This window comes from Pleurodeles waltl, chromosome 4_1 (assembly GCF_031143425.1).
Source record: "Pleurodeles waltl isolate 20211129_DDA chromosome 4_1, aPleWal1.hap1.20221129, whole genome shotgun sequence".
NCBI classification, from domain to species: Eukaryota; Metazoa; Chordata; class Amphibia; order Caudata; family Salamandridae; genus Pleurodeles; species Pleurodeles waltl.
This window is the reverse complement of record NC_090442.1, coordinates 281,425,164-281,441,578: the sequence shown is the minus strand read 5'-3', so window position 1 is coordinate 281,441,578 and position 16,415 is coordinate 281,425,164. Positions and strand designations below refer to the sequence as shown.

At 42.4% G+C, this 16,415-nt stretch overlaps 1 protein-coding gene across 7 annotated transcripts in view; it reads right to left on the bottom strand.

The window, feature by feature from the left end:
* The window catches only part of CNOT2 (CCR4-NOT transcription complex subunit 2), a 277,346-nt gene that overhangs the window by 118,777 nt on the left and 142,154 nt on the right, over positions 1 to 16,415 (bottom strand). For all 7 annotated transcript variants that reach the window (XM_069228334.1, XM_069228333.1, XM_069228330.1 and 4 more), the window contains 3 exons: positions 2,753 to 2,888; positions 2,454 to 2,636; positions 998 to 1,077 (listed from right to left, as the gene is read on the bottom strand). In XM_069228334.1, coding sequence (XP_069084435.1) covers positions 998 to 1,077; positions 2,454 to 2,636; positions 2,753 to 2,888 — 399 coding nt within the window. The remainder of the gene's footprint in view (positions 1 to 997; positions 1,078 to 2,453; positions 2,637 to 2,752; positions 2,889 to 16,415) is intronic.

Genomic DNA, 16,415 nt, shown 5'->3' with positions numbered 1-16,415 from the left:
TTCTATAGACAAAGTGAGCTTACAATTTAGAAGCACCACCTTACAAGAGTGGTTGGGGGTTTGCTATTAGCCACCCAGCTCGGCACTTTTAGATGTACATGTGAGAAAAATGTGCTTGTATACAATATACTGAAATTCCTTGAATATAATTACTACTTGACCAAATCAAACACAGTTAACTCTTTTTAGAAGCATATGGTGTCAGGAGTTCACATCAGAGACGCCACAAACTGCAAACTTTTATTTCAACATTTAACTGATAAGTCTACCTTGAAAGATGTATGCCGATAGCATTCATGGCTTTTAGGAGTCATAAATATTACAATACACTCATCTGAAAACATTAACATTCAGGTACAAATGTGTGAATCTTTAAATATTTACGATAGGATTCATTACTAAAAACCCTTCTCTTTTTTAGGTTGAGCACAGCAGCGAGCAAGCGCTGCTTTTCCGACGTGTTGGTAAATATCTGGGCTTTTAAGCACACCCACTGCACGCCCATCACTATCACTTGTTCACAACGTTCTTCCAATTAAGTACAGCCATGTCTGTTATATGCAAAAATGAGTGACATACGGAATGAGGCAAGTTTAATCTTCTTGTCAATTTCATTTATTTAGGAAGCTCAAAAAGTTAAAAATATAAATGTGCAGTTCCTATCAACGGCAATTACAAAAATAAACCTTTTAAGGGGGAAAACTCACACAGTTCTGTCATAATGTTTGCGTTCTGTGAAACAGGACAAACTAAAACTACTTACCCAGAAATAAATTACAATTATGGCTTATTCAAATTTGGGCAACGCAACTTTTTTTTTTTTTTTTTTAATTGGGCTTTGTATGTGATCATGCAAAACAGTTGTAATAAAGTCTTAACACACACATTATTCTTTAGAAATGTATCTGCCTCATTCAGTCACAAATTTTACTATTGTTTGTTCAGCATTTATTAGACCCAGCTATAGCATAAAAGGACATATTTCAAGCGTCCTTACCTGTTCCATTAAAAATGTTACTAGATAAGGAGTTGTTCATTCCAAATGCCTGATTCCTGTTCATTCCAAATCCAGACATGCTGTTTGTATGCAAAACAAATAGTTAGGGGGAGGAACAACAATCTAATTAAGGGGGACAGAAACCCCCAGAAAATGTTGGTGTACCCTTTCCCCCTACAACAAATTGGAGACTGACTGTGCTTAGCCATTCTCCTGCAATAATTAAGATCAACTTAGTAAACCACTCAATGTCTACATTCAACTTAACCATTTATTCAGGTGATGCTGAAGCTAAATCCTGATAAATTAGGTATTACATTTACATGAGATACTGAGCTGCTTATATTATAACTCTGAAGTTGATAACAAGTGCCACCGTAAGCGTACATTTCATTCCACACGTTTCATTGACGCAATAATATCACTGACCCTGCCTGGTCACAAAATGTCATTGCTGGTATTGCTTTTTTACAGAGAATATGAATACAAGCAGTTGGTGCTTGTGGGTTGTTGCAAATAATAATGGAACAGAAAAGGACCACGAATAGGTATCTCGCTCTTAATGTCTAATTAAACGGTGGAATTACCATATAAAAGTCACAAACCATGGAAGTGCACAGAGCAGTTACGCCAAACTCCAATCACTGTGCGCTGCAGATTCGATGACACAAATGCTTAGGAAAGATAACTAGCAAGTGCACATAAGTGTGCTTGGGATTACATTTCCCCTCCCACATTTATACGAGAAGAAAAAACAGAAAGTAAGATCGGTTTTAGATAATGCCAGCAGATGCTTATGTTCACATGCTTCATCCACCCATCCATCCATTGTATAGGCTTTGCAAAGCACTGTAACAATTTTACTGTAAATGAAATTAGGTGAATATATTTTGTTCAATATGTCGTAACTTTTTCACACAGTATTGCAGAAGTATTAGTTTGGATTTAATCACCTCAGGATACAAAACTCGTGCAGTAAATAGGCAAATACTGATAATAAACTAATGCAAACGGTACAATAAATAAAGAAGGTTGAACTGTAGATAAAAACACGGGTAAGGTAAAGGCAGAGGGAACGTAGAACTCAAATGTAATTAGCAGGGCAAATTAATAAAATAGGTGGATAAAGCCCCATCACAATTAACAAAAAAGGAATAAAATTAAAGGAAACCGGATATTTACATCTGATAGCCACAAAAAAACGACCAGAAAATATTTCAAGACAATATTTAAAAAAAAAAATAGGAATGCGATATCAATGACATCGAGATTAATCTTAAAGTGATAAATGCTCCATAAATTACCACATGAGAACTAAATATGGAGCTAATCTCTTTGCAATATCCTTAGATACCGTCATCTGCCACTATACTACAGTGGCCTATGAAACCATTGCGATGCTGACAACTCTTCAACCAAACTTTTTAAAGCATGTAGCCTGAGTAATCCACCTTACCTGTTTACAGTAAAAGGCTGCCGAGAGGGTTGTTGTTTTGGCATACAAATTATGCTAGGCGAGCTTCTGTTTGGACTGCCTAATCCTGAACTGCTCATACTGTTTGTCCTGTTGGGAATTCCAATGCCCTGTCCCACCTGGGTGTGGTTCATCATATTCCTGGGATTCATTGGCAAAATGCCCCTGCAAAAGCAAACATACTTTTATTTGTCAAAAAACTTTAATGAGACATTTTTTATTTTAGATGTCATTTTGTATCAGGAGAGGGTTACTGTACTGTATTTTATAGGAATGAATACCTGCTTGGAGAAGGTGGCGTATGAAGTGATACTGTTGTTGGTGTTACATGGCTTGGTAGCTGATTGCCTTGTGATAAGCTGCGATTTAACTGGGGAGTGTTGTTGCTCATTCCCCTCATGGGAAGGCCTAGAGCACCTATAAAAATAATATACAAGATGACAGAAGTGAGAAAAAAATCATTCAGCGCTACCAAAGATTAAATTAGCTGTGTTCAACTACAACTGAGCATTGGCAAAGTCAATAGGTTGTGCGTCTATAATGTAGATGCCAAGCTAGAGGCTTTGTAGGTTTGTGAATAAACAGTAAAAAAAAAAAAAAAAAAAAAACTGGAACAAAAGCAGACATCTCAGGGTATTTTGAAACTGTACATTGAATTCAACATTTTCAATCTTTAGAAACATAATAGATTATTTTATATTTTTAATACATGAAAACGTAAACAATTTTAAAAGCTGTTGGCAATAATGTGGCTTAAAAGTAACAGGACTAGCTGAAGGTACAAAAAAAATAACATAACAGCTGTCTGAGGCCTTGAATAAGTAGTGTTGGAATGTAAAAGAAAATGCCAAGGCACTAGCACCGAAATTGAACCAAAACAAATGCACCAGTCATTTGGTCCCTGCAGCAGAACAGAGAGCAGATTTAAGGACATCCTTGAGAATACACATCTCTTTTTCAGTTTATGCTAAGGACAATTGTTGTCCCTAACACCAGCTCAGCGAATGCAGCAGGTGCCCCTTCTCTTTTTAGTGCCAAGGTCGAGAGTTTAATACAACATGTGGAATATAACGAATATTAACAAACAGGACGGTATACTCCAGTTAACGCACAGCAAAAATATACCTGTTGCTGTGCTTTTATGGATGTCCTGGGAGAGGTGAGAAACAACACGGACAGTGTGAGGCAATGACATGAGGGGGAAGCAGCACATGTGGAGAAAGCAAGAAAACACATGCATTCACATGAAAAGCTCCAAGAAAGAAAAAAAAAAGTACGTTTTGGTGAGAGCCGTGGAAGGATACAAGTCATCCAAAAACAAGGATAGTAAAGAAGCTATGCTACAGGAGAGAGGCAAACACAAAAAGGAAGGAAAACAATAAAACAGGAAGTAAGAGTGATTGACAAGACAGCCAACTAACAATAAGCAAGGAAGCCCACTCTATGGATTGATATTGTACACAATAAATCTCGGACAACAGAAAGCGAAAAGCTGTCTGTAGGCAGGACCTTACAAAAACTGGCTAGTAAAGAGGCCTTCCTAACTCAACAGAAGGTACTTCTATCTTTCACAGATTTCCTGGTCAAGTCAGTAAACAGACAGATCACTTATTTCACAGATCAGACCATGTTACTTTGTGACATGAATTTTTCAGTGTATTTATCTTTTTAGATTCACAGGATTAGCATACCTCCACACACAATATATCTTGGAATAATTTTTGGAAACTAAGACTGCACAGTAGATTTTTCGACCAAGAGAAATGGAAATTTATACAAGTGTGAGAGACCCGACAGAATATACCAGCAAATAGTCTTGCACAAATATACAGACTTTCCACTAAAGTACATTTACTAGGGTTTCACAAGGCAGATTTAACCATTGGAAAATGTGCTCTGTAATCGACCTGTAGGAAGCTTGCTCTTTATATAACGGACCAAAACAAGGTGCACTGTGTAAGGAGTCCAGGCAAACCGCTCTTGGTTTACAGAGTCGCACAACACAAAATACTCTCTCTTGTGGTAGTGTGGTCGAGCAGTTTAGGCTTGTCAGAGGGTAGTGCTAAGAATTTGTTGTACTCACAGAGGCAATTAATTAAACACACACTCAAGAATAAATCTGAGCCCAATTTAGAAAAATACCACGTATTTTAAAGTAATTTCTGATGCCAACAACTTAGTTATCAAGTAAGTACTTTTTTAAACATCGATTTTTACAGGTAAGTGAAATGTTAACTTACATGCATCTATGTAGCAATGCTTTCCTATTGGGAAAAGGGCATATGTTCCATAGAGTTATTTACAGTCAGTTTCTGGGGGTAGCTTTCTGTACTTAGGGTGGTAGGGGTCCAAAGTACCACCAGCAGTTACTTGTTACCTGCCCTGGGGCATATGGGTGCAGAGGTGCTGGTCGGGTTGGTAGCTTTGCAAGCTATTCTGGTTGAGAGAAGTGGGGGTGAGGTGAGGGTGGGGAACCTGGAAACAGGCTGCAGAGGGGGACTTGGGGATAGGTCCGGGAGCTCCCAACAGGGGGCTCGGGTCACAAGGGTCCTGGCAGGAAGAAAGCACAGCCGATTCCCGGGGATGCGGGCTGGGACGCTCGGGTGCAGAGTAGATAGGCCAGCTGGGATGGGTGTATCAAAGGCCCCCAGGGTTGCTGGTCTCAGCGGTTGAGGGTGCAAAAGCAGGACAGCTGGACCACTCAGGAAGTGGGTCTCTCTGGAGCTGACTTCCCTCGACAGCGGCCCAGTCGCACTGCAGTTGGAGTCCGGATTGAACGCATGTGGGCTTAGCTTGTTGCAAGGGGTCTGGTACCCGTGGTATTGGTGCTGTGGGGCTCTGGTTGGCCCTGGTGGCTTCACACATGGTGGGCCAACATGTCTGCCCTTCTGGGGCACAGGTATCTCTTCCTGGGTAGCTGCAGCATCGGGCTGCAAGACTATGTACAGGACTCTGCTGCTTCGGTGCCTGTGGACTGCAGGGGAGTAGCTTCTCTACTCCAAGGGAGATTGCTGGCAATTTGCAAAGGGCTTTTAGTCCGGAGTTTTTGGCAGATGCTCAGCTGCGATTGTCGAAACGGAGGAAAGCAGGCAGGGTCTGGCGAAACACTCCACAGTAAGTCTTGTGTTCTTGCGGTTCTTATAATCTGGATCTGTTAAATTTGAGTTCCTAACATCAGGGGTAACTCCTAAAGGATCAATTTAGGGGTGTTAAAGGGAGTGACGGGTAGTAGACAATGGGCAGCTTACCTTTCGGCTGACTACACCCTCTGTATGACCGCTTCTTGTGTGGAAGGGGCATAACCTTTTCTCAGTGAGCCTAACTCCACCAAAATCAAGACGGCGGAATTCTACGTTTTGCGTTCACATCAGGTAACCCATCTTATGGGTAGAACTAGCCTGATAGGGGACACGCTTCCTGACTAGCTAATGTTTCCGCCTGTCCTTCTGTCAAATGGGCCCAGGGCAGAGGGGTGGCATCTCCACTGACTGGGGAAGCCAGCGACGCATAACAAAGGTGTCAGAGGCCTTTAAAGCCTCCTGCCTCGATATGCTGTTAACTAGCCATCCTGCTTGGGGGAGTTGGTATCACCTCTCCCCAGAACAGGCTTTGTTTCTGACTTCAGAGATCGTGGGCTCCCACCTATAAAGGGTCAGAAACTAGTCTGTGGCTGCAAACTGGTTAGGACCAGTCAGCCAGTACACTAGTAATAGGTAAGTTTTCAAGGGGCACCTCAAAGATGCCCTCTGTGTATATGTATTAATAAATCTAACACTGGAATCAGTGTGGGCTTATTCATAAGAGATGCTTGATACCAAACATCTGGGGTTTCAGTGAAGCCATCATGTATGTCGTAATTACCAGTGTCCAACACATGTACTTAAAATGGCTTCCTTGGCCACTTGTAATATCTAAGGATCGACTTAGACATCACTGGGACATAATTGCTCATGCAGATATGTTCACAAATGTTGTACAGTGCATCCTGCTTTAGGGCTTAAAGGCCTGCTGCAGGGGTGAATTATCTATACTGCATGCAGTGTCTGCAGGCATGGCACATACGAGGTGTGCCATGCTGTGTTTCTACTTTTCTTTGCACCTTGTCATGCAGCCTGCAATGGCTGTTTGCAAGACTGTGCTGAGGAGTCCAGTACATGCTGCATCCCTTAGGGAACCTCTTTAGTTCCCATGCCCTAGGTACCAGGGGTACCAATTATTAGGGACTTACAGGGGTGCTAAAAGCACTGCCAGTTGGGGAAGAACTGCACAGTTTTAGAGTTAGTGATGTGACACTAGCGGACCTGATTAGCAGGAATCCAGTGCCCTTGGGTCAAAATTGCATCACATACCAGGCAGAAAGTGGGGGTGACCATGTCAAAAAGGGCCACTTTCCTGCACAACCCATTAGCAGTAGGTAAGGTCTCATTGTCGTAAGGGTGCTTTAGCTAAGTATACCAGCATGTTATTTTAGCATTTTTTAGCTTAGGCCTGCAGCTTGTGCCCTTTCATATAGACACATGGCATTTTATTTATTTTTATTATTTTAGCAAAGGCTTTGTTTAGCGGATGCTGTTTTTATTATTTTAACTGTTGCCCTTTTGCATAGCCTTTGCTATTCTTTTCTTGCAAAACATATTCACTCGTTTGTTCTCCAAGGCTGACTCTGATAAGCTTATTAGTTATTGCCAAAGTGGAAACAGAAATATCTACAGTAACTCCATCTTGCGAACAGACTCCCTCTTGTACAAAAAATATACGTAAGACAGAAATAGGTACACCAGTAAAATAGGTGCTGAAACCGGAGTTTCAGTACATGTGCACGTCACGGGTAACAGGCACTCTCAGTACAAACAGGATGGTGTGACTTTGATGATCAGGAGATGTACTTGTGGTGAGAAACGGAATGTGGCCGGGAGCAAATCATGTAAACCTTTATATTTCAACTGTATATAAGGTATGCGCAGTCAGATATGCTTTGAGACTTGCCCAATGTGTCTTTGCATGCAATACTTCAGCAGGGTTTCCCGCTGTAAATAAAGGTGATCATAAGAAACCAAAACGGAAGACTGGTGTGGTTTTGGGCAGAAGGAATTAAAAGTACACATTTTGACACCGGAAGAAAGCGTTCATCGTGTCCCCAACTCTTATACACCAAAATATACATGTTGTCATGTCAGGGAGGTTTCTCAGAACATCTGATGTTTTATTATAAAACACCACACTGTTCCCTTTAAGTTAAAGGGGATTTACAGCCAGTTGCCATTGAATAATGCATGCCAACTTTGCAGTTTCTGCCTAGATCGGACACCACCTCTACCCATATGTGGGAGGACTCTCAGTAGCAACGGACCTCTTCTTTACCTACAACCACAGGTATGGCGGATGGGTTCCTTCCAGGGGCAGGGGGGTCCTGATGGGCAGATTGGGGCTTACACTGCCATGCTCTTGCATAGAATATTAATAGTACCAGTAGGGATTCTAAAACCATTATTGTGATAATAAGGTGGGACTTTTTCTATGTTTCCATTTTTCTAGTCACTGTTTTGCTTTTATCATCATCCTCATAATCGCAACATATGCATTTTTACATCAAATGCAGGTAATTCAATAAAACCATTAGATGTCTTGCAAAGTGCTGCCACAAATCTCCGTTACCCTTGGGTTCTGGTGAGGTGCTGCTAGCTGGCTGGGAATGGTTAGGCCAACAGCTGTCACACGACACAGGATCAGACTCAGTCTCCCGCACTTGGTTGTGCTGCTGCCCAAATCCAGCAGTCTCCTTACCATAACGGGAGTCACGTTACGACATGGCACCGCCACAGTTGGTTCGGCAGCGATTTATTAATCTCCCAAGTATCTCTGTCTAATTATATGGTAAAATATACCCTAATTACCTGATACAGAGACGTCCATGGAACCAGGGATATCCTCCCCAACTAAGATAGGAAGCACCTATTTATCGCTGTAGGTGTTTAAAGATTGAACCTTTAAAAGGATTAAATCCCCAGATGGTGTTTTATCTCTGAACCACAACATTCTAATATTGAAGTATGGTGGAACCCCAATGGGTTATAATTGCAGCAAACATGAGGCTCCCTCTCACAAATCACTTAATAAATAAGGGCCTCACAGAGGAGGGAGGATCAGTTACATTTATAGTTGGGGCAAATCCAGCATATAGAACTGATTTTATTTTTATTCTTGAGTCACTTTTCCAGCAGCAGATGGGAACACGCACACTGTTCATCAATACACTCCTGCTAACGCACCCGCCCAATACAGAACATAAGTATATGTAGAAATATCTTTATCTTATCAAGAACACCAAAATTGGCTTGATGGAGCCCTACCACACATTGCACATAATGTTAGAGTAGGTCCCTTAAGCAATGAAAGTCCTACATGGCCACAGCTGGACACATACAGCACACCCTAATGGTAATATAATGGCGGTAGCAGAAGTGCACCACCTATAAAATGATTTAGGACAAGTATATAGACGCTTAACAGTTTGTAATGCAAACACTAAATACTGCCCCAGCAAGGGCTGCTCAAGCGCAACCACATATAGTCACGGCAGGCATTAATCCTGCAACAGTGCATTCGATCATGGGTAAGGCACCCCTCAAATATAAAGAAATTCTGCTTCAGTAAGCACAAAAAATAAACGCTTTGGAAGCAGTGTTTCCCCATACGGGACCCAAAGATAAACATAGAATTCTCACAATGTGCTTGCCGTTCGGGATGATTCCCTCAGTGGATAACTGTAACACATGGGGTTTAGTATTTGCTGCACTGCATACTACCGCACATGGTACACCAACACTTGCAAATCTTCCAGAAGTATAGAAACAAATTCAAGATAAATATGGGACGGCCCCGGCCCTAGACCTAGGAATGCAGTTAATTAGCAATTTTGCCACAGTATCATCAATAATAGTAAGTAACCTTAAAGGGGAAGCAATAGCTCTGGCAGTACGCCAGCGGCTCCGTTATGTTCCTGCAGAGGAGCGTGAGTTACCAAAAATCATCGCTGAAACCTATTCAAGTATAGGTCTGAATAGTTTGGGGGCCCGGCTGAGTAAACCACAACTACAGTATAAATCAGGATTCTACCAAGCAAGCAGAGGGTAAACAAAACAAAAAAAGATAATGTAAAACAGAGAAGCAAATTTCTGTATCCGTAGACCTCTGAAAAAAGATACAATTTAAGAAAAAGAGATAATATATAAACTTAGGATCACTATCAATATACTGATACACTCCAGTCTTGTTCCTTCCAGGACTCACCAGATAAACGATGTGAGAGACGTAGCCATTCCAAACAACGAAACGGATATGTGAAACCAAGAAAAGATTCACAATGTATCTTAGACATTTCCACAACAAAGGAAGAGAAACCTCCCCAACAGAAACAACAGTTTAAAAAGAAAAAGGCGGCTGGAATTTTGGCTACAAATGCCACACATAATGAGGACTCTACTGAGGAACAGTAAGTGGGCACTGACTCTGCAATGCAGCGCGGCAGATGTCACACTAGTTCATCAGAATCTTCAAGAGCTTCGGGATAGGACAGCAACTAATGACTTTTTAGAAGTTGAAATAGCGGACTGGCGCGTCTTCAGCAAAACAGGGTATATAAAATTAAAATACAAATAGAAGAAGACATTGCGCGCATAATTAAAGTGATACTTAAGGAGAGATTAACTACAAACTATGATACCCTTCTGGCTGAAAAAGACTGGTCACCTCAATTTATTCGTAAACTCCCACTAGTGGAAGATGTAATTATTCCATATTTCTCGACCCTGGGTTCTTGTAAAGTTAAGGGAAGCTTACGCTTCAGACTGGACATTGGCATAAGCCCTTACGCTGTATCGCAACCATGTGGTATGGGACAGAGACTCTCCTTACCACATAATACATATCAGATCACAACCACAGCTTCAACCTCGATATCCCATTAAACAGGAGGCTAAAGCACACGTGAGAGACATACTCACACCACTTGAGTACTAGGGTGTAACTGAGCCTGTTTCTCACCAATGAACAACCCCTTACTCCCTGTAGCTAAACTGGACTATTTTTATGGAACAGTCTTAGATTACAGACACTCGAAAAGTCATACAAGCACATTTACTATCCAAAATGCACACAGCACTTAACAATTTAGTGTGCAAAAAATGCAAAACAACCGTGTATATTTCCAATTGGTTCTTCTGCCAAAATACAGTGCCTGAAAGTAGTGATTTAACCTCATTTAGTGCATTAGGCTTGCAAAGAACGTTTTGTAGGCTCCCACAAGTGTATAAAAACAGTCCTGGACTGTTTTCAGCACATGTAACATCAATCTTACATGGCACTGACCCGAGGATTTGTCCTATGTAGATATCATCTAACCTACAGATGGCAATCTCGTGAAACATTTAAGACCTGTAGACCGCACTTTGGTGGGATTTGCCGAAACAGGCTACAAATTTAATTTAAAAAACTAAAATTGCCTTTCTCAGTGTACTGTTTCTGGGATATGAGCTATCAGATAAAGGAAAGAGCAATCATTATTGGGCTTTTTCAACTTTGGCAGAACTTGCATCCCAGATTATGCACAATGCATAAAACTATTAGATGATTTAATACGCCCTGAATTTTCAAGTAAATACTGAACAGTCAAAAATACACACATTCTGAGAGCATTGCAGCAGGACATGCTAGAAGCAAAACATTTACACATGTGATAAAACAAATTTGGTCATCAGAGTAATTGCTGGTGCCATCGGATTCACCTATGTAACATTAAATGAAGGTGATATGAAGGTGATACCGCACCTACAGCATATAAACCACACTTCTACTCTACAGCTGAATAACGCTTTGCTCCCACTGAAACAATTCTGACTGCTGTTTAGAGAGAGACCTCTGGCCCAGGGAATTATCATTATCGTCGTAACCCCCATACCAGCCCTCCAGGCTGTTACAAAAGCCAGAGTCCCAAACGCAAAAGCATTACATCCATGCTGGATTCAATGGGCACCATCTCTGACTGTCACTGATTTAGACTATATTTTTTACCCAAAACGTCAGACTCAAGAATTTCTCCAAAACAAACTTGAATGCCAGGCACCAGCATACACACTGCCTTTGGGCCAGTATGAAATGCTAATATAACCGATGGTTCAGCACAACTGGCTGTAGGCACCAAACAACAGTACTCCGCATCCTGTGGCGCTGCGAGTGGTGTCATGAAGGATGGAAAATTCCTTCCTCAAAACACTTACACGCAGACCCTAGGGGACTGCACTACACAACTGGCAAAGCTTAAGGCTCTGGTATTGGCACTAGAACACAGGACCCTGAACAGCTAACACTAATAGTTTGTGATTCGTACTACTGTGTCCAGTCCTTTAATGAGTATCTGCATGACTGGCGCCAAAATGGGCTCAAAAATTCAAAAGGGAACACCATTAAACAGGTTACAGTGGGGGAAAAATAGCAGATCTAAAATAAATGCTACCCAATGCCATGTACTTCATACATTGGGTCATCAACGTGAAGGAGTACATGCTGCAGGCAATACCTTGGATGATGAAGCAGAAAAGTCAGCAGTAGCCAAGGCTTCTGTTCCTGCGAATACTTGCTCACAAACGAGGCTGGATGATGAAACACTGGTTGCTGTGAAAGCTTTGGCTGAAAGCATGCCCTTGCCAAAGGCGTATCTCGCCAATTATTCTTATCACATAAGTGCCCAGACTATTGCCTTTGTAACAATATCAGGGGTGGGTAATTGTTTGATCCCCAACCACTAACAAAGACCAGAGGTATTAAAAGCAGCGCCTGAGGTAGTTGCTCCTGCCCTTTCCGATGTGGTGGCTACTAATTCCTTATTGCAAAAATGTTACTGGTGGCCAGATCTATATAAACAGACCAAACAGTATGTCCTTTGTTGTGACATCTCTCACCAAATACAAAAAAAATCCACCATCAAGCACTCATTACTCAAACTCCTTGGAGGCTCTGCCGAGAGGCAGGATTATTCTTATAAAAGACTTCAACCTTATCTGGGATCCAGAATTAGATAGCACCCATCCACAACGCTCAACCACCAGCAACTTCACTAAATCCCTAAAACAATCGATTCAATCAATAGGCTAGATAGATGCCTGAAGGACAGCACACCCTACTGCTTGAGATTACACATTTTTTCTCCTAATCCCACCGTTGATACTTGTGACTGGACTTTGTATTCATACACCAAGCCCTGGAACACTCCATTATGATCTCAATTTGACCTCCACCTTCCACCCAATTGCAATTTTGAATCATGCCCAGTGGAGCTTACACTAGACTGGGCGTCTCCCACACCTTGACTTCATAGATGGTTTTTCCCGGCTCTCTTACCAGGGATCATCTCTGTCAAGAGCCTTAAATCCCTGTAAGAGGTTTTCCAGTTGAATGATCCTCGAGATACCAATTTAGCAAATACATGGGGCGCATTCAAAGTGGTTATTAGAGGCAGGTGTGTTGAATTTTATAAGATATCTACTTGTCCATGGGACAGTTTGCTTCATAAATCTACTTGTCCAGTAAAAACTCCACTCCTTCCTTTGGTGCCATTTAGTACGGCGACAGATTAAGGCAGCAATTTCCTTTTATTAGAGCTCAGATTACAGCCTCTCTGATAATGCCAGGGCTCATAATATTCAGGGCTCGAAAAATCATAAAAATATTACTAGATCTGCTGGTCGAGTAAGGATAAGTTACTTACCTGTAAATCCTAGTTCTCTTCCAGGGGTATCCTCATCAAAGTCATAAACATTGAATATTCCCGCCCTTGTGCGGGGACCCCGGAGCATATATAAAATACACACATATGAAGTATGAAATATGCACGAAAAATATATATATAGCATTTTTAGTAGCCAAATTTTCATACTGAACTCATATATACATGTGTAAAACAGCAATGCAGACTATAATCATAAACAGGCTAAAATGCTTTATTTCTATGTATTTTTTATTTTTATTTTTAAATTGTTCTCAAAATTACAATAAGAGAAAAAATATCTACTAAAACCACACCACTGAGCCCAGGAAAATCAGCAGTAGCAATCATCAGAGAAAAAGATAAAAAACTACATTGAAAAACACTAGAGCATTCTTAGCCAATAGGCTGCATGCAGGTTAACACAGGAGAACCATAAAAACTTTGGCACCGTGCCTTTAAGACCCTGAGCACCTCGAGTATCCCACCATGCCTCAGGGGTGAAGGAGAGGTGACAGTTGGTTCACAGTTAGGTCAGTACTTTTTTACGGTGGCAAGCTGTGTAGCCGATTCAAAAGATAGTGTGTCCTGCACTTCTAGGAGACGTGCGTCCGGGGAGGAGGGTGGGTTGTTTATGACTTTGATGAGGATACCCCTGGAAGAGAACTAGGATTTACAGTTAAGTAACTTATCCTTCTCTTCCAGGGGATCCTCATCAATAGTCATAAACATTGAATAGATTAGCAAGCCCATCCCTTGACTCTGCGGACCGTCCAATAGAAGTGCAGGAATAGATGTGTGTCATGCAAACAGATTTCTCAGAGAGGCCTGCCCAACTTGGGCGTCTGCTCTTGCATCTGAGTCCAAACAGTAATGTCTAGTAAATGTATGTACAGACTTCCATGTAGCAGCCTTACAAATTTCAGATATTGGAAAATTATTAAGGAGGGCAGCAGTAGCCGCTTTTCCTCTTGTGGAATGCGCTTTAGGTCTAGCAAGTAGTTGTTTGTTAGCCAACTGGTATGCATTAACAATACAAGAAACTATCCATCTTGATATGGTTCGTTTAGATGCTGCCTCTCCTGTTCTCAAATGACCATAATTTATAAACAAATGGTTGGAATGTCTAATCAACTTTGTTTTATCCAAATAAAATTTTAGCACTCTTTTCAGATCTAGGGAGTGCAACGCTTTCTCCGCCGGAGTCTCCAGACTGGGGAAGAAAGTTGGTAGAGAAATAGTCTGATTGATGTGGAATTCTGACACCACCTTCGGTAGGAATGATGGGTGAGTTCGCAGAACTACTCTATTGTCATGAAAGACTGTGTACGGTTCTCTGGAGGACAAAGCCTGAATTTCACTGACCCTCCTTGCGGAGGTAATGGCTACCAAACAAGCCATCTTCCACATAAGGTGTTGCAAAGAGGCTTTGTGTATAGGTTCAAAAGGAGGGCCCATAAGTTTTGACAGTACTATGTTCAGTTCCCATGGAGGGAAGGGTCTCCGAATGGGCGGAAAAGCTTTTTTCAAACCTTCCAAGAAATCCTTGACTACTGGTTTCGTAAAGAAGGATTCCTGAGAAGGTGACTTACGATAGGCTGTAATGGCAGATAAATGTACCTTAATAGATGATACCTGCAAACCGGACTTTGCCAGATGGAGTAAGTAAGACAGTATGACCTCCTCCTGAGCCCGTATGGGATTCTGACCTTGCTGACAGCACCATATGTAGAACCTCTTCCACTTAAATGCGTAAGAACGCAGCGTGGAAGGTCGTCTGGACTCCTTCAAGATGTTCATGCACTCCTGTGAGAGCCCTAGGTGCCCATACTGCAGGAATTCAGGAGCCATGCTGTCAAGCTCAGAGAGGGTATGTTGGGGTGTAGTACCCTGCCCTCCATCCTGCTCAGAAGATCCGGTCTGCACGGCAGCTTCTTGTGAGGTTGTTCCGATAGGTTGAGGAGATCTGTGTACCAGAACTGACGGGGCCATTGTGGAGCTATGAGAATCATTCTGGTGCTGGATCTGTAAAGTTTGTTGATCACTGCCAGTATGAGGGGGATCGGTGGAAAAGCGTAGAGAAATATCCCTGACCAGTCGATCAACAGGGCATTCCCTCGAGATCCCGGACGGTAGAACCTGGACGCGAAGTCTGGGCATTTCTTGTTTACCTCGTCTGCGAAGAGATCCAATTGAGGCCGACCCCATTGAGCGAAGATGTCTTCGATGACTTCGCCGTGTAGGACCCAATCGTGGGCGTCCTCTAGGTGTCTGCTCAGGAAATCTGCTTCCACGTTTTGTTGACCTGGTAGGTGAACCGCTGTAAGCGACACTCCTCTGGCCAGGAGCCAATGCCAGATTGTTTGGGACTCCCGAGATAGGGGTAGAGATCTCGTTCCCCCTTGCTTGTTCAAGTAATACATTGTGGTTGTATTGTCCGTTTGTATTAGGAGAGATTTCCCATGAATCGATGGAGCAAAAGACTTGAGAGCCAGATGGACTGCTCTGAGCTCCAGCAGATTAATGTGGTACTTCCTTTCGTTGTCGGACCACAGGCCCTGAGCTTGAAGGGGACCTAGATGAGCCCCCCATCCGTGAAGAGACGCATCCGTTACCAGAGTGTCGGATGGAATTACCTGGTGAAACGGAGCCCCTACTGATAGGTGAGGTCTGTGCATCCACCATTGCAATGACTGACGTGCTGCTATCGGCAGCCGCACTGTGTCCTCCCAGCAACCTGTCCTTTCGCTCCAGTTGTTTTCCAACGCCTCTTGGAGGGGCCTCATATGTAGCCTGGCATTCGGGACAATGAAAATGCATGACGCCATGGAGCCCAACAGAGATGTCACCTGACGGGCCGTAGGTGCATCGGATCTTAACAGGTCTTGACACTTTTTCTTTATTGATAATAGTCGTTCCTCCGAAGGATACACTCTTTGGAGCTCTGTGTTTAGTATTGCTCCCAGGTAGTGGAGGTTCTGCGTTGGAATCAAGGTGGACTTTTGGTAGTTGACTTGAAGACCTAGAGACTCGAAAACCTTGAGCACAATGTCCTGATGGGTTCTCGCCTGTTCCGGAGAGGAGGCTTTCAGTAGCCAGTCGTCTAGGTATGGGTAAATTAAGATTTTTTTGTTTTCGTAGATGTGCCGCTACTACTGCCACGCATTTCGAGAAGACGCAGGGGC